Source organism: Balaenoptera physalus (assembly GCF_965194825.1).
Source record: "Balaenoptera physalus genome assembly, chromosome: 3".
Lineage (NCBI taxonomy): Eukaryota > Metazoa > Chordata > Mammalia > Artiodactyla > Balaenopteridae > Balaenoptera > Balaenoptera physalus.
The window spans coordinates 124613481-124637367 of record NC_138890.1 but is presented as its reverse complement, the minus strand read 5'-3'; the positions used below and the strand labels follow the sequence as shown (position 1 = coordinate 124637367).

The 23887-nt window shown below is 42.1% G+C and overlaps 1 protein-coding gene across 8 annotated transcripts in view; it reads left to right on the top strand.

The window, feature by feature from the left end:
* The first annotated feature begins 3891 nt into the window (after positions 1–3891).
* MAST4 (microtubule associated serine/threonine kinase family member 4) overlaps positions 3892–23887 on the top strand; it is a 562656-nt gene continuing 542660 nt past the window's right edge. For 4 of the 8 annotated variants that reach the window (XM_082457027.1, XM_082457026.1, XM_082457025.1 and 1 more), the window contains exon 1: positions 5313–5987. In XM_082457027.1, the coding sequence (XP_082313153.1) occupies positions 5637–5987 (351 nt within the window). In that variant the 5' untranslated portion in view covers positions 5313–5636. Of the gene's footprint in view, positions 5988–23887 lie in introns of all 8 variants that reach the window. The other 4 variants (XM_082457023.1, XM_082457024.1, XM_082457029.1 and 1 more) reach the window with 2 other exon arrangements.

Genomic DNA, 23887 nt, shown 5'->3' with positions numbered 1-23887 from the left:
TGTGGATATGAAGTCCCCGGGAATCTTGTTAAAATTCTGATAGAGTGGGTCTGGGGTGGAGACTGAGACTCTGCATTTCTAACAAGTTCCTAGGTCAGCTTAGTGGCAGAACACATTCTGAGGGGAAAGGGACTGGAAGACTAGCTCCTCAAGTACAAAAATCCTTAAACATTACCTCTAGGGCTGCAAGCTGGCTTATGATTGTGGAAAGAGTTGCTACTTGCTAGGTTACTATTCAGCATCATTTTATTTTCTAATTAGTTGGAGTGAGCGGTAGAAGGAACTACTTGCCATGCAGTGTAGACAGAGTCAAGGAGGTTGCTCTTATGAATTGAAAATGGAAAGTGGAACCGATTGATTCTGAAAGTAAACCGCTATAATGAATAAAAATGAGTAAATGTGTTTACATGTCTTCTATTTCCTAAACAGGGGAAGAGACCTGAATAAATCTTTTTGAAAAATGAAGAATGATAATAAAAGAATATTTCATGCTGAAAGCATAACAAAAAAATCCCAGATGTGAATATCCATCTTATCCATCTTGGAAAGGCAAAGGCAAAAGATTGGAGTCTTCTGTGGGAAATGGGTCACCATTTTGAATGTTGTTTAAACAGAATCCTCCAGGGAACGTTATCCTGAGTTCTTTTTGTTTATTAGCTCAGTTTTTCCAGCTGTTTTCAGAACACGCATATTCCTGTCCATCTGCTAAGCTGCCTTGGTCTCCCCAAGGTAGTTGTTCTCTAAGAACAAAGAGGTCCAGAGAGACACAGACTGCAATCCATCAAGCTCTTTCTAGTCACTTTCTACAGAGCCACGCACGCACATTTGCCCCACAAAACAGCTCTCTGATCTTCAAATTAGGATCATCTTCAGTAATCCTCAAGCTTTCATACACTTGATACACGATTGGGGTATTCCTTAAAAATGCAGATCCCCAAACCTTTGGCTGGGGGCAGGGAAAAAACACCTTGTTCCCCTGCCTGTATCTTGGCGATATGAAGCAAGGGCTCCACGTACGGCACGTGGAGAAATATTCACCTGAGAGATCAGATCAGCAGCATCCTCTTGTTTGGTCCATTACAGGCTTATTTTAACTTGTTAATATAACTTAGTTTCCCATCCTTCTCAACATGTAGGTTAGAGACTCCAACAGAAGCAAATCAGGATACTATTCTTCCTCCCCTGTCCTTTTCAACTATCACTGAAGAAATTCTTCTACTTCCTTCTGAAACCTTGTACTGTAACCTTTCCTTTCCTAGACCCTCAAACACAAACAGGAGGTTGGGATGCTATGAGAGCTTTTCCTTCCAGCTGGATAGTCAGAAACTGTCATGGTCTATATCATGCTACACCCTCTGGTATAAATCAAAAATCCCAGTCAAGGCCACCTCAATGGCCACATTTTTATTGATGTTTACTTTGTCACAAAATTGTACTTTATTGGTCACGGGGCATCAGGCAAACCTATTATTAATAATGAAAATTTTAAAACCTACCAAAGGTGAATAATATCTTTATAATCCAAAGAGCATATGATATTTAGGATTTTGGGGGGTATTGAATATGAACATATTCACTTGTAATTTTACAAAAATCTTCATTCTGAATTTATAATGTTCTAATTTTACGTATGTATGAAAGAAGGACAATTGACTTCAAGTTTATCAAGTGCTAACTTGGGAGAAAGGTCATGACACTGGGAATAGACTAAGTGTGTGATGACTTGTCCTCAAAAATCCTCCATCTCATAGAGACAGGGCTTGACACTGACATTCACACTTGGCCTCACCCACACAGCAGAGACTGGCAGAGACAACAGAGACTCCCAGAGGCAAGGTCTCCCATCACTTGGGAGAGCACAGAGAACTGATGCCAGTGTCCAATCACAAGACAAAATGAATGTGCAGTGCCTGGGGTGCTTGTCCCTGAACCAAACACTTGAGAGCACATCTAGTAGAATGTGTGGACCCTGATTACCCTGGAATAGGCTGACCTTATCCTTCCCAGTCTATAGGCTAATCTGGTTCTGTCATGTGAAGCTGCAGTATTGGCTTCCCAGGAGTAATGACTAAGTTGTTTTTATTTTTCTGGCTCTTGCCTACAGTGACACAGCAGGAAAAAAGCCATGCTTTTATGCCTATCTCTGGTCCCAAAGTCTCCAACATGGGATATTTATGAGACGTTCCCTTGCAGGGGTGCTTTTCTGGCCACTGAGGATGGTACTTATAATTTAATTAATAAGATAAGAAACGTGAACTGTAGGGTTTCAATCAAAACTGGTCTAGTGGTTTGGCCATACCCCAGCATTTGCCCATAGGTCTAATTGGGATCCCTTTGGGGAACTATCCTGACCTTCTGATCATCTTCTATTTATAGAGTCATCCTTTGAGTTTGCACAGTTCTGGTCTGGAAACTCTCAGCCTGAACCATCGTCATATTTTCCTCATGGGTCAGCTAAGGAGATGATTAAGTACATTGCTTTCAACTGCATGTGTCAAAGTGGAGCGTGAAATTCATTTAGCTGATCACAACTAGTATGTTTATTTTCAATAAACTATAATAAAAAATTCCAGTCTTATAGGAAGGGTAAGTACTGTTTCATGGAATTTTATTTATATTTGTATGTATGTACATGTGTCATGAGTTGCAATATAAAATATATCTCTTATTTGAGGTTGAGGTTTAAAAAGTTCAGGAAATACTGATCTATTACTTGACTTTGATCTGTAGGGGTTAAGAGCATGAATGCTGGGGCCAAATTGCTCAACTATCACTTGCTAGCTGTGTGACTTTAGGAAAATTACCTGACTTCTCTGTGCCATTTCACACATTTCGCATATGTAATATGAGAATAATAATGGTGGCTACCTTATAGGGTTGATATGGGATTAAGAAAATTAATATTTGTCAAGTGTTTAAAACCATGCCTGGCATACACTAAGTGCCTTATAAATGTTTGTGGGGAAAAATATCAGTTCTGCAAGTATCCTTTTATATCCTTTTACATATTAAATCAAGACAACAAAGTCCCTGCCCTATGGATATTTGTAGTCTAATATATATATGTACTTGAAAAAGTTGTCTGTTCTGAGTGGCAATATATTGGAATGTTTAAGAAAGTGCCTCGGACCAGACTGCTGTGTTCAAATCACAGTTCTACCACTCACTTGCTGTGTGACCTTTGGCAAGTTATTTGACCTTGCAGATCCTCAGTTTCTTAATCTATAAAGTGGGGCTAATAGACTCTATCTCATAAGGCTGTTGCCAGGATTAAATGAAAATACCCATAGATGCTTAGGGAGGAAGCAATAATAGCTATTATCATTCTTCCTGTTAGCAATTCAGATCATGTCTTGCTTCTTTTCTGATGTACTGAAAAGTACCGCTCCTCCTCTTTCATGTGAATGGCTTGCTTAAGTCATCATTTTACTTCAGCTGTGGTGAATCAACCACATAGGGGCTCAGATAAAGACCAATACTCCTGACTAGAAAAGCAATTGTGCAGCCCAAGATCGGATTCAGACTGTCCCACTGTGCTCTCTCTATAGCCTTGCTCTCATAACTAGTCAGTTTACTAGAGCTGTTCTTTTGCCTCAGCAGGTCTTCACAGCCCCTCAGATAATTCTGAAGCGTCACAATGGAAGCCTGACAGCCAGAGCTGTTTTACAGTATGGCTGTCTATGGCAATGGGGTCACATTATATTTCCTTCCCCCATATCTTGGGGAGGGAAACTGATCAGGACAAAGCTTTCTGTCCAATATGATGAAGCACTTTGTATGATGTATCACTTATATGTAGATATGGTGATAGCATAAAAGGGCTCATTAGCTGAAGGGGCTTTCAACTCCAGTCCTCCACTTCTTAAGGACCTTGAGAATCTTAAGGATTCTTGAGGACTCCTGAGCTTGAGGACCTAATTGTTTTCCTATGACTCTTTCCTCTTCTCCTATGGCACATTGTTAGTGTAGCACTACCATAGCTTTTGAAAATTAATAATGGAACTATATTATGCAGCATCAATCTCTTTCTTGACCATAGGCTCCTCCAGGGCAGGAGACCTGACTTATTCATCTTTGTATCCCCTGCAAGCACCAGGCACACATCTCAGTCAACGTCTGTGGAATTGAATCTGGTTGAATTTCGATCCCAGGTCGCAGTGCCAGAGCTCACAGTAGGACTGGAGCTGAAGGCAAGTGAGGAATCATTTATTTCCCACCGCTGAGCTGACTGCTGGCTTCTGAGATATTCAAGTCACCCCATCACTGTGAAGGCCACCCAGAGAGGGCCTTAAGTTGATTCTATTGGTGCCCTCGGTGACCAAGGTGGTGCCCTTGGTGAAAGTTCTTTCTCCTAGTTCTTAGAGGTAAGGAAAATGAAGCAACCAGTCCTGCATCTTGTTGGTTTACAAGCCAGGGCTAGGAGAAAGTAAAGTGGAAATGTGATCTCTTTTCATCCTCTGCTTAGCTGATGTGGAAAGACAGGCAATGGTGGGCCAGCAGCCCTCTCTAATTCAGTTTTGTCTAGTATCTGGCACAGTGCTGGGCATATTCTTGGTCTTAATTAAATACGGGGGCATAATTTGTCACTTTCCTCCCTTTCAAATGGTACACGTCTTTGACTTAACTTTTTAATTTACAAACAGAAATAAAGACAGAAAATAGTCTTTTGAAAACTCTCCATGTGTCTAAGCCAGGCAGTCTGCTGAAGCTTTAAATATATTTGTTCTAATTCTGCTCATAGGGAGACAAGACAGATATGACTGTCTCCATTTCCAGTTGAGAACACTGAAGCCCAGGGAGCTGAAGTGGAGAATCCGGGATCGGAGATCAGCTCGGTTTGGATGCACTCACTGTACCATGAAGTTTTCCCCTTTCTCCTCCAGCACGCTGGTGGGTGCGTGCAAGTGTGTGACTGTGTGTGTGTGTTTCCTTTTACCCTTAAAGCCCAGCTACTTCTCCTTCTGGTCAGTTTCCTGGATTCCACTTTTTGGAAAAGAAGTCCAGTTCTTGTCCAAGGTCTCACTGCCCTCTCGGCCATCTCCCCCTGGCGTTCCCAGGACCGCCAGCCACTCCTTGGCTAAATTCAGAGTACCAGGCTTAGGCTCCGATTCCGGGACCCATTCCCACCCTCCCAGTCCAGGTGTCTAGTTCCGGTCCCCCGGACCCCGACCCTGCAGCCGGCGCCTCAGCCCCGCCTCCCCTACCTGACGCAGGTGCGCCTGGGGCGCCGTAGCCTCCGCCCACCGGCGTGCCTGCTCTGCCATTGGTTCCCCCGGCTGCCCGTCTCTTTCGCCGGCCCCGCTCGGTCCCGGAGGGGTAGGTTTTGCTGGAGAAGCCGCAGTCCCGGCGGCTCGGGCGCTGCGCGGGAGGGTTGTGGAGCGCAGAGCACGGACCCGCGCTGGCATGTCCCCGCGCACGGGAGCCCCAGTCGGCCGCCGAGCCCCGGCGGCTGCTAACTTGGCTGCAGGCTCCGGCGGCCCGGCCGCGGCCATGTAGTTGCCGGCGGGGCTCTCTGCAGCCCGGGAGCGGCAGCGAGAGCGAGCAGGAGCCCAGCAGTTCGAGGCTTTCCCCGGAGGCGCTGAGTGCGTGCCGCGCCCTTGCCGGCCCTCGGGCCGCACTTTGGGCCCGAGAGGGAAATGGAGAAAGTTTCGGAGGTGCTGGAGCCAGTGCTCCGCGGCTGCAGCGGCCACGGTGCCCGGACTCCCGCCCCTGCGGCTGCTGCCGCGTCCTCGCCGGGAGCTACTTCGGCCGAGTCCTCATCGGGCTCAGAAACTCTGTCGGAGGAAGGGGAGCCCAGCTTCTCTCGCGAGCAGCCGCCGCCGCCGCCGCCGCCGGGCGGCGCTCGGCCGCCCGCCGCGTGGGCTCCCGCGCGCTTGGTGCCCGAGCGTGGAGTCCCCGCGCCGCCGCCGCCGCCGCCGCTGCTCGGAGGAGCCGCGCCCCCCGCGCCCCGGGGCAGCAGCGCGTCCCAGGAAGAGCAGGATGAGGAGGTGGGCCCGTCTCCCCCCACCCACCCACCCCTCTGGTCCAGGCTGCCAGGCGACCCCAGCTCTCCATCCTGCACGCGGGTGGTGGGCAGCGCGCGCTGGGGCCTGGAGAGGGGGAGGGACCCCAGATGCTGTGCCCCGAGCCCTGGGTAATGACAGGAGCTTTCCTGTGGGTCACCGGTTTCCTCATGGCTGTTACCTGTGTGTGTGTGTGTGTACATGTGCTGCCTGATAGTGTGCTTCTCCAGTGTCAAAGCAGCAAACTCCGTCAGTCAGGATTTGCTCCTCTGGGTCTGTGAATGGACGTGAGCTGGACGCCTGGCTTGTCCCCACAACTGAGACCTCGTTCTCCGAAGTGGGCGTTGCTTCCCACCGTAGCGCTTGGGCAGAGGGGGGAGTGTGGTGAAGGGACGGGTGTGAGAGGAGAGTGGGTGTGTTGGAGGTGGGGGACGGCTGGCAGCGGTACCCGCGAAGTTGCGCGGCGGAGTTTCGGTTGCATTGGCCCCGGGATCCCCCGCGGGTGGTTTTGGCTGGTCCCGCGGTGTCGGTCCTCCGGCCCTCGGCCGGCGGCGCAGACCTGCGCTTCTGCATCTCCCATTTGGACTTGTTCCGGGGTGTCCAGATACGTGCTGGTCGCCAGACTGAATGGGGAACGTGCCCCCTTCTTCGGGGGACTGCGTCCATCCTGGTTTCTTGGAAGAATATTCGTGCGAAACTTGTGGGTCGCGTCCTGACACATTGAAACTATGACTTGGTGTCCTCTCGCCAGTTTTCTCTGGCTTTTTTTCTGCCTTTGGAGGACAGTTAAGGAAGCATAAGGTTCTTGGTGTCTTTGATTGTTTGCTTTGGACGTTTCCTGAGGGGAAGTCATCTTGATCAGGCAAGGCCATAAATAAAACATCACCCTAACAGAGCCTTCTTGTGAAGTTAATTCCTCAGTGCCAGAGTGGTATTTTCTTCCTCTCTGATGGGGTTAGTTTTAGTAAGTAATTGTCTCTGTCCGTCAGAAGATGCAAGCTGAGGCCAGTGCTCTGACAGTAGCCCCCTGGGACCCCAGCCTGGAGGCACAGACTGGATCTGGCACAAAGTGAGGCGAGTCAAGTCCTAGCCTGGCAGAGAAGGAGCAAACCCTAGTGGTGGGCCAAGCTTCTGGCAGTAAACAGAACCCATTCCCCAGTGCCCGGAGGAACGTGAGGATCCTGGACAGGTGCCTGGAGATTTGCTTTCCAGAACTGTCTCTGCTTCTGAATTGTGAGATCTTGGATGAGCTGATTCCTCTGAGGTCAGTTTAATAATCTGTAAAATGAGGGGTATGACCAGTGAACTTCAAGGTAAAGTTTATTTTAACACGAACACTCCCCTTTTCTGATCAGGAATTTAGGATGGATCCAAAGTGCAGGTTGATCCTAGGGATGGGGTGCCAGGAGTTAAGCTGAGCATCACACCCACCACAGAGTTACCTGACCGAACCCCCAGACTAAACCAGTATTCTCAGTGGTTGCATCTCCCTTTGAAAGATGCCAGGCATGTGCTGGCGTACTTTCCGAGATGAGCGCACTGGTCACTGGGCAGTAGGGGGTATGACCCAACTTAATGATTTACCACTAGATTCTAATATAGTGTTGCCAACGGTAGAGAAGGTGGTAGAGTTAGTTGCCCTATGTTTTCTGCGTAGCTAGGAGGGTACTTCATGATACATAACATGGTCTTGCAGATCCCAGGTGGGGGAAGTCAGGAACTTCTCACTTTTAATCCCAATCCTGTAGCTGATTTATTGCCTGGCCTCAGGGTGACAGTGTTTTATTTTCTTGGAAGTGGATATAACGATAGCTTATTTCACAGGCACTGCAGTGAGGAATGGTTGATTGAAACACATTTTGGAAAGTGGAATGACTAAATAACATTGGTCAGTATTTGTGAAATCTCAGAATTGGATGTAAAGTGATACAGTATTGCAATTTATTGTGTAACTTAACCTGTGGCAGTGGATGCTGGAAATTGTCCAGGAGTGGAAATCTTGACTTGCTCTGAGAATTTTAAAGAGAAGCTAAAACTGTGGAGTAGAGAAGTTATAGTCTTGGTGAGAGGGGTTGAAGTCCAGTGCACATTTCTGGCTCTTACACTGGTGCCAGTATTGTGCAGGGATTCTTAACCTTTGAGAGGGTGTTTTGGGTCCCTTTGAGAACTTAATGAACGCTCTCCCTCCTCTCCTCAGAAAACAGGCACCACTATAAATACCATTCTAGCAGGTTCAGTGAGGGACACTGGGTTACACACTCTCAGTTTGGTGGAAAGACCTGGGTTTGATTCCCGCCTCTGCCACCTTAACTAGATGTGAGATGTGGACCACTCAGCTGATGTAAGGCCTGATTTTTCCCCTCTTAAATGGGAATAATAGCAATAGGGTCATTAGGCATTTTATACATGCCACCTAGTTTAATCCTAGTATAGTATCTAACATTTAGCATTGAGTGCTAAGTAAATATTAATTTTTCAAGTTCATTTGTGATTAAAAATGTTGTGAAAGGAGGTACAAGTTTGGGCTGGCTTATTTTATTTATGCATAATGAATCTCCCTACTTTCAGAGAACCGGAGGCCTTGTCTATACTGTTTATTACCACTTTTTTAGTATTAGCTGGGAAACAGTTTTTATCTGGATCAGGTTGCATTATGGCAAGGCACTGTTAGCATAGTGTTAGTTATACGGTAGCAAGGCACTGAGTAGTAGAAAGCCTTAAAAGGCTTAAGGGAAACCCATAAAATGGAAGAAGGTTCATTTAGATTTAAAAATTGTTAGGTCTGGCTTGGGAGACTCATTGTCTTCCAATTTTTTTTTCAGTAAATTATTGCATCAATTTTTACAAAGCAGCAAAATTCAATTTCCTAGTGTATTATTGCAGTGCTAATTTTTTGGGCACCCTTGTTGAAGCTGCTTGCATATACTATTAATGTCAACAGTGTTTGACCTATTTCATATTTTATCTAACTGTCAATATTTGTGTAAACTTACAAAGTCTCGTAGACTTAAGTCAGCCCTTTAAGCTTTTGGTGTCTTAAAAACAATAGTTTACCATGGCAATGATTGTAGTTTTTATGTCCTTAATAATCAAACACACGAGAGAGACAGTGCATGGTTTTTTGTTTAAATAAAGTGCATCTCACTTAACCCCTGATTCCTCAAGCCTGTGGATTCGGGGGTCTCTGCAAGTTGAGGGTAATGGACTGTGTTTCGGATAGTCATGATGATCTGGGTTGGAGGAGTGTCCCTCTAACATTTCTGAGATTTGCTCTTAGGCGCTCTGCCCTGTCCCTTCTCAAAGCACCTTCTGATAACTCTCATAAAGTACTCAGTGCCGTTTGCTGTGTGTCGATGAACTCATAAGGGCAGGAATTTTGTCTTTGTGTGTTTAGCACAGTGCTTCTAATATATTAGTAGGGGCTCAGTACATATATGTTGAATGAAAGAGGAAAAATACGTCTTTGAAAACAGTTGCACATTTGACTGAAGGGTGACCATGTGTGTATTGTTTTGTCTGTTGTGAATTATGCTTAAACCTCTAGATCTCTTATCAAAAAAGCCTCCTGGATCACAGTGAAAATATTAAGAGCAGTTTTTCCACGTAAATTTTGAAGAAAGTCAAATCAGTGAGGATCCACTCACAATGCCTGTGCAGGACTTGCATATTTACTCTGCTTCTCACTGTGTGTGTTAGAACTTGAAACTTTCAGGGATTCTTAGAATGGCAGAAAAAAGGCTTAGTAGCGAAAAGGACTTTCAACTCAATATAAAGCGTCTAATTTATACTTTGCTACCCTAAAGGATTTACTTTATGGGCATAAGGTGGGAAACAATTTCCCTTATTAACAATAGGCACAATTAGGGGATGTCTTTTTTTTTTTTTTTTGAATATTTGAATTTTATTTTATTTATTTTTTTATACAGCAGGTTCTTATTAGTCATCCATTTTATCCACATCAGTGTACACATGTCAATCCCAATCGCCCAATTCATCACACCACCATCCCCACCCCACCGCGGTTTTCCCCCCTTGGTGTCCATACGTTTGTTCTCTACATCTGTGTCTCAATTTCTGCCCTGCAAACTGGTTCATCTGTACCATTTTTCTAGATTCCACATACACGCGTTAATATACGATATTTGTTTTTCTCTTTCTGACTTCACACTGTATGACAGTCTCTAGATCCATCCACGTCTCAACAAATGACCCAATTTAGTTCCTTTTCATGGCTGAGTAATATTCCATTGTATATATGTACCACAACTTCTTTATCCATTCGTCTGTCGATGGGCATTTAGGTTGCTTCCATGACCTGGCTATTGTAAATAGTGCTGCATTTAGGTTGCTTCCATGACCTGGCTATTGTAAATGAACATTGGGGTGCATGTGTCTTTTTGAATTATGGTTTTCTCTGGGTATATGCCCACTAGTGGCATTGCTGGATCATATGGTAATTCTATTTTTAGTTTTTTTAAGGAACCTCCATACTGTTCTCCATAGTGGCTGTATCAATTTACATTCCCACCAACAGTGCAAGAGGGTTCCCTTTTCTCCACACCCTCTCCAGCATTTGTTGTTTGTAGATTTTCTGATGATGCCTATTCTAACTGGTGTGAGGTGATACCTCATTGTGGTTTTGATTTGCATTTCTCTAATAATTAGTTATGTTGAGCAGCTTTTCATGTGCTTCTTGGCCATCTGTATGTCTTCTTTGGAGAAATGTCTATTTACGTCTTCTGCCCATTTTTGGATTGGGTTGTTTGTTTCTTTAATATTGAGCTGCATGAGCTGTTTATATATTTTGGAGATTAATCCTTTGTCTGTTGATTTGTTTGCAAATATTTTTTCCCATTCTGAGGATTGTCTTTTCGTCTTGTTTATGGTTTCCTTTGCCGTGCAAAAGCTTTGAAGTTTCATTAGGTCCCATTTGTTTATTTTTGTTTTTATTTCCATTACTCTAGGAGGTGGATCAAAAGAGATCTTGCTGTGATTTATGTCAAAGAGTGTTCTTCCTATGTTTTCCTCTAAGAGTTTTAGAGTGTTCAGTCTTACATTTAGGTCTCTAATCCATTTTGTGTTTATTTTTGTGTATGGTGTTAGGGAGTGTTCTAATTTCATTGTTTTACATGTAGCTGTCCAGTTTTCCCAGCACCACTTATGGAAGAGACTGTCTTTTCTCCATTGTATATCCTTGCCTCCTTTGTCATAGATTAGTTGACCATAGATGCGTGGGTTTATCTCTGGGCTTTCTATCTTGTTCCATTGATCTATGTTTCTGTTTTTGTGCCAGTACCATATTGTCTTGATTACTGTAGCTTTGTAGTATAGTCTGAAGTCAGGGAGCCTGATTCCTCCAGCTCTGCTTTTTTCCCCTCAAGATTGCTTTGGCTATTTGGGGTCTTTTGTGTTTCCATACGAATTTTGAGATTTTTTGTTCTAGTTCTGTAAAAAATGCCATTGGTAATTTGATAGGGATTGCATTGAATCTGTAGATTGCTTTGGGTAGTATAGTCATTTTCACAATATCGATTCTTCCAATCCAAGAAGAATACCTCTCCATCTGTTGGTATCATCTTTAATTTCTTTCATCAGTGTCTTATAGTTTTCTGCATACAGGTCTTTTGTCTCCCTAGGTAAGTATATTCCTAGGTATTTTAGTCTTTTTTTTCAATGGTAAATGGGAGTGTTTCCTTAATTTCTCTTTCAGATTTTTCATCATTAGTATATAGGAATGCAAGAGATTTCTGTGCATTAATTTTGTATCCTGTAACTTTACCAAATTCATTGATTAGCTCCAGTAGTTTTCTGGTGACATCTTTAGGGTTCTCTATGTATAGTTTCATGTCATCTGCAAACAGTGACAGTTTTACTTCTTCTTTTCCAATTTGTATTCCTTTTATATCTTTTTCTTCTCTGATTGCTGTGACTAGGACTTCCAAAACTATGTTGAATAATAGTGGTGAGAGTGGACATCCTTGTCTTGTTCCTGATCTTAGACGAAATGCTTTCAGTTTTTCACCATTGAGAGTGATGTTTGCTGTGTGTTTGTCGTATATGGCCTTTATTATGTTGAGGAAGTTTCCCTCTATGCCCACTTTCTGAAGAGTTTTTATCAAATTCGGTGTTGAATTTTGTCAGAAGCTTTTTCTGCATCTATTGAGATGATCATATGGTTTTTATTCTTCAGTTTGTTAATACGGTGTATCACATTGATTGATTTGCATATATTGAAGAATCCTTGCATCCCTGGGATAAATCCCACTTGATCATGGTGTATGATCCTTTTAATGTGTTGTTGGATTCTGTTTGCTAGTATTTTGTTGAGGATTTTTGCATCTATATTCATCAGTGATATTGGTCTGTAATTTTCTTTTTTTTGTAGTATCTTTGTCTGGTTTTGGTATCAGGGTGGTGGTGGCCTCATAGAATGAGTTTGGGAGTGTTCCTTCCTCCACAATTTTTTGGAAGAGTTTGAGAAGGATGGGTGTTAGCTCTTCTCTAAATGTTTGATAGAATTCACCTGTGAAGCCATCTGGTCGTGGACTTTTGTTTGTTGGAAGATTTTTAATCACAGTTTCAATTTCATTACTTGTGATTGGTCTGTTCATACTTTCTATTTCTTCCTGGTTCAATCTTGGAAGGTTATACCTTTCTAAGAATGTGTCCATTTCTTCCAGGTTGTCCATTTTATTGGCATAGAGTTGCTTGTAGTAGTCTCTTAGGATGCTTTGTATTTCTGTGGTGTCTGTTGTAACTTCTCCTTTTTCATTTCTAATTTTATTGATTTGAGTCCTTTCCCTCATTTTCTTGATGAGTCTGGCTAATGGTTTATCAATTTTGTTTATCTTCTCAAAGAACCAGCTTTTAGTTTTATTGATCTTTGCTATTGTTTTCTTTGTTTCTATTTCATTTATTTCTGCTCTGATTTTTATGATTTCTTTCCTTCTGCTAACTTTGGGTTTTGTTTGTTCTTCTTTCTCTAGTTCCTTTAGGTGTAAGGTTAGATTGTTTATTTGAGATTTTTCTTGTTTCTTGAGGAAGGCTTGTATAGCTATAAACTTCCTTCTTAGAACTGCTTTTGCTGCATCCCATAGGTTTTGGATTGTCGTGCTTTCATTGTCATTTGTCTCTAGGTTTTTTTTGATTTCCTCGTTGATTTCTTCAGTGATCTCTTGGTTGTTTAGTAGTGTAGTGTTTAGCCTCCATTTGTTTGTGTTTTTTACGTTTTTTTCCCCTGTAATTCATTTCTAATCTCATAGCATTGTGGTCAGAAAAGATGCTTGATATGATTTCACTTTTCTTAAATTTTCTGAGGCTTGATTTGTGACCCAAGATGTGATCTATCCTGGAGAATGTTCCATGTGCACTTGAGAAGATAGTGTAATCTGCTGTTTTTAGATGGAATGTCCTATACATATGAATTAAATCTATCTGGTCTATTATGTCATTTAAAGCTTCTGTTTCCTTATTTATTTTCATTTTGGATGATCTGTCCATTGGTGTAAGTGAGGTGTTAAAGTCCCCCACTATTATTGTGTTACTGTCGATTTCCTCTTTTATAGCTGTTAGCAGTTGCCTTATGTATTGAGGTGCTCCTATGTTGGGTGCATATATGTTTTTAATTGTTATATCTTCTTCTTGGATTGATTCCTTGATCATTATGTAGTGTCCTTCCTTGTCTCTTGTAACATTCTTTATTTTAAAGTCTATTTTATCTGATATGAGTATTGCTACTCCAGCTTTCTTTTGATTTCCATGTGCATGGAATATCTTTTTCCATCCCCTCACTTTCTGTCTGTTTGTGTCCCTAGGTCTGAAGTGGGTCTCTTGCAGACAGCGTATATATATGGGTCTTGTTTTTATATCCATTCAGCAAGCCTGTGTCTTTTGGTTGAAGCATTTAATCCATTCAAGTTTAAGGTAATTATCGATATGTATGTTCCTATGATCATTTTATTGTTTTGGGTTTGTTTTTGTAAGTCGTTTTTTTCTCTTGTGTTTCCCACTTAGAGAAGTTCCTTAAGCATTTGTTGTAGAGCTGGTTTGGTGGTGCTCAATTCTCTTAGCTGTTGCTTGTCTGTAAAGCTTTTGATTTCTCCATCGAATCTGAATGAGATCCTTGCCGGGTAGAGTAATCTTGGTTGTAGGTTCTTCCCTTTCATCAGTTTAAGTATATCATGCCACTCCCTTCTGGCTTGTAGAGTTTCTGCTGAGAAATCAGCTGTTAACCTTATGGGAGTTCCCTTGTGTGTTATTTGTCATTTTTCCTTTGCTGCTTTCAATAATTTTTCTTTGTCTTTAAGTTTTGCCAATTTGATTACTATGTGTCTCGACGTGTTTCTCCTTGGGTTTATCCTGTATGGGACTCTCTGCGCTTCCTGGACTTGGGTGGCTATTTCCTTTCCTATGGTAGGGAAGTTTTCGACTATAATCTCTTCAAATATTTTCTCTGGTCCTTTCTCTCTCTCTTCTTCTGGAACCCCTGTAATGCAAATGTTCTTGTGTTTAATGTTATCCCAGAGGTCCTTAGGCTGTCTTCATTTCTTTTCATTCTTTTTTCTTTATTCTGTTCCGCAGCAGTGAATTCCACCATTCTGTCTTCCAGGTCACTTATCCGTTCTTCTGCCTCAGTTATTCTGCTACTGATTCCTTCTAGTGTAGTTTTCATTTCAGTTATTGTATTGTTCATCTCTGTTTTTTTGTTCTTTAATTCTTCTAGGTCTTTGTTAAACATTTCTTGCATCTTCTCGATCTTTGCCTCCATTCTTTTTCCGAGGTATTGGATCATCTTCAGTATCATTATTCTGAATTCTTTTTCTGGAAGGTTGCCTATCTCCACTTCATTTAGTTGTTTTTCTGGGGTTTTATCTTGTTGCTTCATCTGGTGCATAGCCCTCTCCCTTTTTATCTTGTCTATCTTTCTGTGAATGTGGTTTTCATTCCACATGCTGCAGGATTGTAGTTCTTTGTGGGGATGTCTTTTAACTGTTCTATTAATGATGTGAGTTTGAAGACTGCTGTTAATGTCATGCATAGATGTGTAGATGAATTTCTAGTCTTCACTGGTGAAGAGAATAAGTAGCAAAGAGCAACCATGAATTCAGTAAAACTTTTCACTGAATTGGTGTTTTATGAATCATAGCAGCTACATAATTTGAAATTATAAATTATGTGTAAATCTTGGCATGTTTATTATTGAGTCTGCTTTTGACTCCCTGCTTCAATAAGAGCCACAGGTTTAGAACGTCAGTCAGCCAATGTATATTAACTCTCGGGAAGCATCACCTTGGGCACTGAAAACACGAGGGTGGACAAGACAGGGATAGTTTTGACCTCACAAAGCTTCTAGTGTAGTGGGGGAGATAGTCCCTAGCCACATGAGTTTTCATTAATTGACTTCCAACGTGGTAGATGGGGAACAGGCTCTGAGGGAGTGTGCACCTCATCTCCCCTGGGAGGTGGGAACTGCCTCACTGAGGAGTTATTGGGGAAGGGGAGGGACAAGAGTAATGCAGGTAGCAGAGAGAGCATGTGGCTCTGGGGGCTGAGGACTCTGGGTCACGTGTGTGGAGCCGAGGAGGGCATGGTCTCGGGGGACACTGGAGAGAGAATCAGCGGCTGGGTCATGCACACCTTTTGGACTTTATTCTAAGGCACCGGGAGCCACCGAAGGTTTGAAGCAAGGAACTGACTCCATTAGATTGGCGTTTCGGGAAGCCAGGCAGCCTGGAGCCCACTGCAGGTGTAGCTCGTTGAAATGTTCCAGGTTACTGGGGAGCTGATGACCTGAGAAGAAGCCGTCTTAATAAGCGGTGTGTTGGCGCAACGGGGGGCTCATTCCTGGCGGCTCAGGCATCCACGAAATGGAACAGGATCGAGAGAACACCTTCGTGTGGCTATTAATGCTGCTTTTCACTGCTATGTTGCCTTAAGCCTAGTATTTTCTTGAGGGAAAACCTTTAGTGATGAATGGAGACAGAGAAGAGGGCCTTGCGAATGCTCATGTCCACAGTCAGTTGCAGGGGACGTTGACCTGAGGTGAAAGGAGGAGAAATTGCCTGGAGGCGGTGTGAGATCCTCTGGCGGTGGGAAGTGTGGTGTTTGTGAGCTAACACGCATTATGAAAGTCTGGCTTATTTGCTTGGATGTTCCTAGAGAAGGTAGGGTCAGAGTCAGGGAAGGGCTGAGGCTTTTACCCTTTCCACCCCGGGTCTGAGGTATTCTAGGAAATGTCAAATGTTTATATTTCACCAGTGTTTCAGAGCCAGTGACAAAGGCTGACTCTCTGTTCCCTCATACTTAGTGGATACAGTGTATGAGTCCAGCTGTTTTTCATTTTGCCCCTGCAAGGAAGGGTGTGGAAGCACATTAGAGTGCAGGCTGTGAAGATGGTAAACTGCGGGAAGAATCCTGGTAGAAAAGTTCTCACGATGAGAAGGGTCCATAACCCGGAGTTAGAGAAAACTGAGCGTGGTGGGTATATGTGTGTGTGTGTGTGTGTGTGTGTGTGTGTGTGTGTGTGTGTGTGTGTGTGTGTGTGTGTGTGTGTGCATACAGGTACGCATGCATGTGTATATCTAACAAGAGATAATTGTCCTTTTTAGATGGAAGACACCCCAGGCCACGTTAAAGCACGGTCATACATTCTGTAGTGTTGCCTGGAAAGGACTTGTGCTTCCCTTCTCCATCCCTTCAGACCAGCAGCCTACTGGGGTAGGCTTCCCTACTCTGGGGTCAGGGTCTGTATTGCCTAAGGGTACAGACCAATGACCCCAGTTCAGCCACTTATAGGCCGTGTGCCTTTGGAAGGGTTATTAATACTGAGACTGTTTCCTTATCTGTAAAATGGACATGCCCGTATTTATTGCAGAGGGTTGTTATGAGAATTAATGAGGTGTTTTATATTGAGGACCCAGCATGATTCCTGGCACGTAGTATGCATTCCATGATGGTGTTTGCTACTGTGACTGAGTATGGAAAAGCTGGTTGATGCAGAATATCAGCTCCATAGCCAGGAATAATCGGAAGCCTAGACATCCCTTCCCTGATGGATTATGTTATGGGCATGGTTTGCTGGTGGTTCTGGGAGGTCCTTTCGTTCATGAGTAGGTGGATATGTAACATAGCGATCACTTTTAAATTCATGGACACAGCATTTCTTACGATGTACTAATAGCAAAACCTTATGGTTCATTAACTCTTGTAAGACACGATCTCTCTTTTGCTCATGGAAACTGCTCTTAGTGATCATGTATGAAGTGACATCCTAAAAGACTCTGTGAACATGCAAATTACTGGCTGTGCCCAGGGTTTTAGTAAGAAGGCAGAATGTCAGCCCTGTGGTGAGGCTGGTGACATGACCGGGTACTTCATGATGATTTGGGGGCTGAGAAGGGAGTAACAAGGAAATCGGATGATTTTCTGGAAGCCAACTTTGGTTCCTGTAAGCATCGGGTGGGGAGGCAGGTGGTCCAGGGGCCACCCCAGCTTCACAGAGGGGAAATCTGTTAGACATGTGAAAGAACTATTAAAAATGCAAGAACTCATGTATGTGAATTGTCCAACAAAAAGTCTGTTTTGTCCCTTTGGGGCAATGTAAACATTTCAATTTTTTAAGGCAAAATTGCAAAAACCTAGGAGTGTTTTTGACATAACTCAGATAAATGCTGGTGCAGGGACTGCAGGTCGTTTTCCCTTCCACCAGCCTGGTGCTCTGCCCTATGTACCTGTTTAGGCTGACATTTACACAGCTTTGCATCATTTAGTTCAAGGATGATTGTGTCCTTTTATGTCTCTGATATTTAGTCCGGTTTCTTATCTGGTCCTATTATTTTGGGGTAGAGCATAGGATCAAATATGATTAAGCAGAAGTCTCTTTCTCCAGCAGCTTCTGTGCACTTGTTTCTTTCCCTGTCTTTGTCCTTCTCTCTCACCTGGTTCAGAATTCCTGGAAAGGGTTGGACAGTAGTCATGTGTGTTTCCAGGCTTAGGAGAGAAAACCCCTAAATGTGAAATGTCAGTTCAGGACCGTGGTCAGCAGTACACAAACATTCAAGTCACATTTAAATGTATAGAACTTGTGTGACATTTCTGGTTGCTTCTCCAACTTCTCTTAATGAAAAGCATTCACTGCTTATTTAATGATTTGAATTCATAATTAGGCAGATGTGTCTGTGCGACAGCTTATAAATTTGTACCCTAGGCCTGTACTCTTTTGCTAGCCCATCAATTCTTCTCTTAGACACAGTCCATATATTTTTGATTATGGTGCTTACTTCCACTGAACCTTTCAGTCCGAATGCTTTGTATTGATATTGGGGGCAGGGGGAGGTGGAGGTGGAGGGGAGGATGGAAATACTGACAAATTGGATTTCTTTTTTTTTCTTTTTTTTTGGCTTTCTTTTCTTAACTAATTTCATAGGCTATGGTGTGGAAAACAAAAATTTAATTTTAACTTTCTTGACTTTGTGTTTTTGAGGTGTTTTCAGTGGCCAGCAAGCTCACAGGTGCACCCAGTTTAGTGTGGGTAGCTGAATATACAGTCACAAACTCACATCAGGTGTGTGTCTTTTGGCCTCTGCCTTAGAACTTGGTCAGCTACTTTTTGCATAAGCTGAGAAGTTAGGTATGTAGTTCCCTCCTGGTTGATGATTTTGTGCCTTTCCAAGTTTGTTTTAAAAATAATATCATCATATCTTGGGGTTCTGGTGTTAATGTGTATCATAACTGGCATTTCTTTATGCAGAGATGGATGTACCTTCTGCAGTGCAGGAAGGGTCCCAGCGCCTCACCAGTGGTAGGGAAATAAAGTAAAATCGGGTTAAAATTGGTGGTTAAAATGTTATGTCCCTGTACACTGTCCTTGAGACTTATATTCTCAGAAATTACAAATTTAAAATTGCTTCTTAGGGCAATCCTTGCTAGGTAAACTGCATTAAGGTATTGATATAGAATGCAGTTGTGATGAAATCCATTTTGTGTATAAAGGTTAAGTGATTATTTTCACAAAGAGGTTCTTTATGAATAAATTGATTCCATAGGAATGTGTCTAGCTCCTATACACTCAAACTCACAGAATTTGCTTTGTCACTCCCTTAGTTTTAGCTGAGTGCTTAATTGAAAGCACCTGAGGCTTAATTGAAATCATCATCAGCCCAGGGCAGCTCTGAGGCTACTCACTTAGATGCAGCCAAGAAGAGATGGGGAGAGTTGCTCCAGAGAAAAGGGCAGTCCCAAATGTTTGTTTGGAGAGAAAGGACCATCAGGAAGTTTTACTTAAGGAGAACTTCAGACTCATCTCAAATGAGTAGAGTACAAATCAGAAAGACCCAAGAAAATGCTGACCTTCCTGTTCTTGTGGCTCTTATGAGACTAGTAAGTTGAATTGCCAGGTTAAGCCAGTGTAGCCTTAGTTTAAACACTGAGCAAGCATGTGTGAGCACGAGAGAGCGAAGGAGAACGAGAGAAAAACTGCTTGTCAAGTAAGGAAAGACTATCTTCTCTTTCCCCTACGTTTTGGTACTTTATTTATGTGTTGTTGAAATCTTACCTTTGTAAATTTTACTTCATGTACCACTTTATTTCTTTGGGATTTCTTGTTTTTTTGTTCTATAGACACCGTTTCCCTAATAAGCTACCGCAGTTCACTGTTGTTTGGGAAGAGGAGGATGGTCCAAAATGTGCCTCTGAGACCTTTCAGGACTCGCTTTAATCCGTGGTGATGGTGGGTCCTAGCCCTGATGCAGCATCTCTTAGGAGGACAAGAGATAACATGGGCATTCTCACTGTGAAGTCTCTTGGTTTTCTTTATTATAATGTCAGTATCACTTTGACTTTTCAAGACTTCTGCTTTTGAAATTAAAACATTTCTACCTGGAAAAAGCTGAGGGCAACGGTTTTAAAATTATAGAATAAGACCTGTTTGGAAGAGTTAGACTGATAGAGTAGCCATGTGACAGTTGTGTAACCTGCTACAATCATACTGTTTTAAATTTTTTAAAAATTATTTCTGAGTCATCACTTTCTGTGTGTTAGGTTGCCTGTCATTCTGTGTTCTAAATCATTCCTGTTTCTTTTATCCCCTTTTTATATATAGCTTGGTCATCAGAATTTTAAAAAGAACATCACCGATCACTTTGGTTGGAAGAGTGTAGTAAAACCTTTGTTAAACAGAATGCTTAGGGGAGAGACTTTCTTTTGGTTACTCAATTTTATGATTCACTGAAAATTAACTTGAAAGCTCTTTTGTTCTCACTTTGTTGTTTACCTTTTTTTCTTATAATTTCGAGGTGTGGTTTTCCTGCCTTATTTTGTGCTGAACAAGCTAGCTTTTTTTTTTTTTTTAATTATTGGACATATTGTAATGCTTTAGGGCTCTCACTTTGGGTATCAATCACCTTCAAAAACTATTGAAGATGGAAAAGTGCATAAGAAGTATAAAATTGCATGTGCTATTAACAAATAGATAGTCTTTATTTCTTTAACTTTAAAGTTGAAGTTAGCAAAGTACTTTTTTTCTGAGGGTTGTGCTGCATTATCTTTGTTCCTGGGTTATGCCAGATCTTTTATATATTGTTAAAATTTGTACAGTATTTAGCAGTTTGCACAGGATTTCCTGATACTATTTCAACTGTTCTCTCATTCTCATTTTGTACACACTTCTTTTTGTAGTATAGTTAGTAGTTTCTCTCTCCTCCACCCCACTAGATTGTATAATGTTGGGAGGGTCACTTAGCCACAGTATGGTAGTATGGGCCAATTGAATTACCAATTAAGCTTAAAAAGACTTTTGTAAAAGTTGAGTAAATGCATGTAAAACACTCAGAATGGTGTCTTGACACAAATATGCCTCAATGGCAATTTGGGGCAATACTTATTATTATCCACTATATGTCCTGTCCATTTGGCATTAAGAGTTTGAGCTAAGCATCTGCAGAACTTTTAACGTCAGGGGGAAGATTTAACTAGTGGCCTAAAACCCAGGATCATAGGTTTAATGGTCTGAGTGGGTTTCTACAAATGAAGTTTTGACTATAAACCAATTCTTATTTTTCTGTTAGCGTTGGGAAACCATATTCTGTTAAGTTGTTCACTACCATCACACTTGTAGCTCTAAGCCATTTTTGGCCACATGTTTAAAGGAATTATTTTAATTGCTGATGAAATATTGACAACTATCCTTAAAATTTTAACAGTGATCCTGGGCTGTATTCATTAGTGCTCAGCATAAACTGCTGTCAATGGAAATGTCAGGAATTCTGGCAACTTTGTCAGGGCTGGATAAGTGGTGATGTAGGAGTTGGGAGTTGAACTGTGCCTTGGCTCCTTGCTGGGCAAGGAATTAGCCTCCATGGTCTTCCTGTGTGATGAAAGGCGGTTCTTTCCAGCTCCAGTTTTTTGTTTCCTCTTACTATAGAAACATTGATTTAAAAATTTAAAGTTGTCATCAGTATATAATTTGTTACAGAACTGTCGTTCACATTTGTCTTTTGATGAATTTGAATTTGTGAATAGGCACATGCTTTAACGTACAGAAGAAATAGAGTTTACATATATGTTCTGCTTTTGTTCATCTTTTAAAATTATTTGGTATGTTTCTGTCAGTCATCATGAATACACGTTGAGCGTGCTCTTACCTCCCAAACCTGCAAAGGAGTTGAACTCTGGATAACAAGGTCACTTTTGCATTTTTCTTGCTGCAGTAAGCACACTGTTGTGTGCACCAGAAATTACTGTTGTAGGTGAAATGATAAAAGATGGTTTTTTGGTGCCAGCTCTCAGAGACTGACTGCAGAGTGGGATCTTTTTCCCTGAGAGCATCTGCAGATCCTTAGATCAGTAGCAGAATTTGCTTATTCACAATAGCCTCCAAAGAGCAACTTGGGTTTGGAATTTGCTTGCTGCCTGGAATTACTCTGGGCCACATGTCCTGTCACAAGTCTGTCATTCCCATGTTCTAGACCAGAAACGTTTTGATTTTTAAAAATCATTCTTTCATTGAAAAGATGTGTATGATCTCTGCTACCCTAGGCAGCCAGGGCCCTCCGGTACTGTTCTGGATCTTAGTCACCCAGCCCTTGTAGTGGACTAAAGTTTGTTTGCAAAGTTAAATGAGAATCTATCAGGAGAAATTACTTTTTACCAGTGTGGTGATTTTTTTTTTTTTTTTAAACTGGGGGCTGGCAGCTCCAGCCTAAGCTGTTAGCCTAAGCTTTTGGGATTGTATTATAAGTTCGTTTGAAAGTCAGTTGTTTGCAGAGTGTGAAGTCCCATAGAGACGTTTTAAATGGTGATTTGGTTTCCAGATCATCCTACAAAAGACTGATTGACCCCTAGAATGGAATGTAAAGTCCGAGAAATGGAATAATAATGTGAGAAATGGTGATGGAAGTAGAATTTTGGATTTGAAAGGTCAAAGGCTGCTTAGCGTCCTGTTTTATCTAGAGAGATAAGTATACCTTGGCCAGAGCAGGTACCTGAGCCCAGGCCTTCTGATCTGTATCTGTTCCTGCCAGCTGGAGCAGTGTCACCTCTAGCTTTCTGTTTCTAACATGAAGTTCTTTTTGGGGTACTGAGGGGCAGTATAACATCTTCTTGAGGTGGATGACTGTGACACAAGTAAACCTTGGCTGTTCTCAACATCTGAACACCTGAATGAGCAGGGCCCTGCCCTCCCAGGTGTTCTGAGTTAGTGAACAGGTGAGCTGGGGGAGCCTCCACTCCATCCACATGGTGGCTCTGGGTATCCTCTGGAGGTGTGGCAATGACCTTTCTTTGTCTTTAGGGCACCTACATGGGTGCCCAAGACGCCTTCACATAATGGGGCAAATTATTTTAACCCAAAACATTGTCTCCTGCCACTTTTCAGTTCAGTTCTAATGGAGGAAACCTGCAAAGACTCAGAATTTAAGGTAGAAGGTAGGAGATACCACCTTACACCTGTTAGAATGGCTGTTATCAGAAACACAAGTATGGGCAAAGGTGTGGAGAAAAATGAACCCTTGTGCACTGTTGGTGGGAATGTAAATTGGTGCAGCCACTATGGAAAACAGTATGGAGGGTCTTCAATAAATAGAACTACTATATGATCCAGCAATTCCACTTCTGGGTATTTATCCAAAGAAAACGAAAACACTAACTCATATATGCACACCCATGTTCATTGCAGCATTTTACAATAGCCAAGATATGGAAACAAGTGTCCATCGATGGATGAATGGATGAAGATGTGGAGTGTGTGTGTTCTGTAGATACATAATGGAATGTTAATCAGCCGTAAGAAATGAAATACTGCCATTTGTGACAACATGGATGGATCCCTAGGGCATTATGCTAGGTTAAATAAGTCAGAGAAGGACAAATACTTTATGATCTCACTTATATGTGTAATCTTAAAAAAAAAACCAAACTCGTAGACAGAATAGATTGGTGGTTGCCAGTGGCAGCAGGGGTGCGGGACTGTGGGCAAAATGGGTGAAGGGGGTCAAAAGGTACAAACTTCCAGTTATAAAATAAGTTTTGGGGATGTAATGTACAGCCTGGTGACTATAGTTAATAATACTCTATTGCATATTTGAAAGTTGCTAAGAGTAGGTCTCAAGTTTTCGTCACAAGAAAAAAATTAGTGACTATGATGATGGATAACTAGTTAACTAGACTTAACTGTGGTGATCATTTTCTAATATGTACAAATATTAATCATGTACAACTGAGACTAATATAATTATATTAATTATATCTCAATTTAAAAAAATGGTAGAAGGTGGTTACCTTTGAAAACCCATCAGAGTGCCTTTTAAATAAACCAAGTACTATTAAGACAAGTAACTAGGGGTTAATTCTCCAAAACAATGTTTCTTTGTATAATAACATGTCTGTGCAGA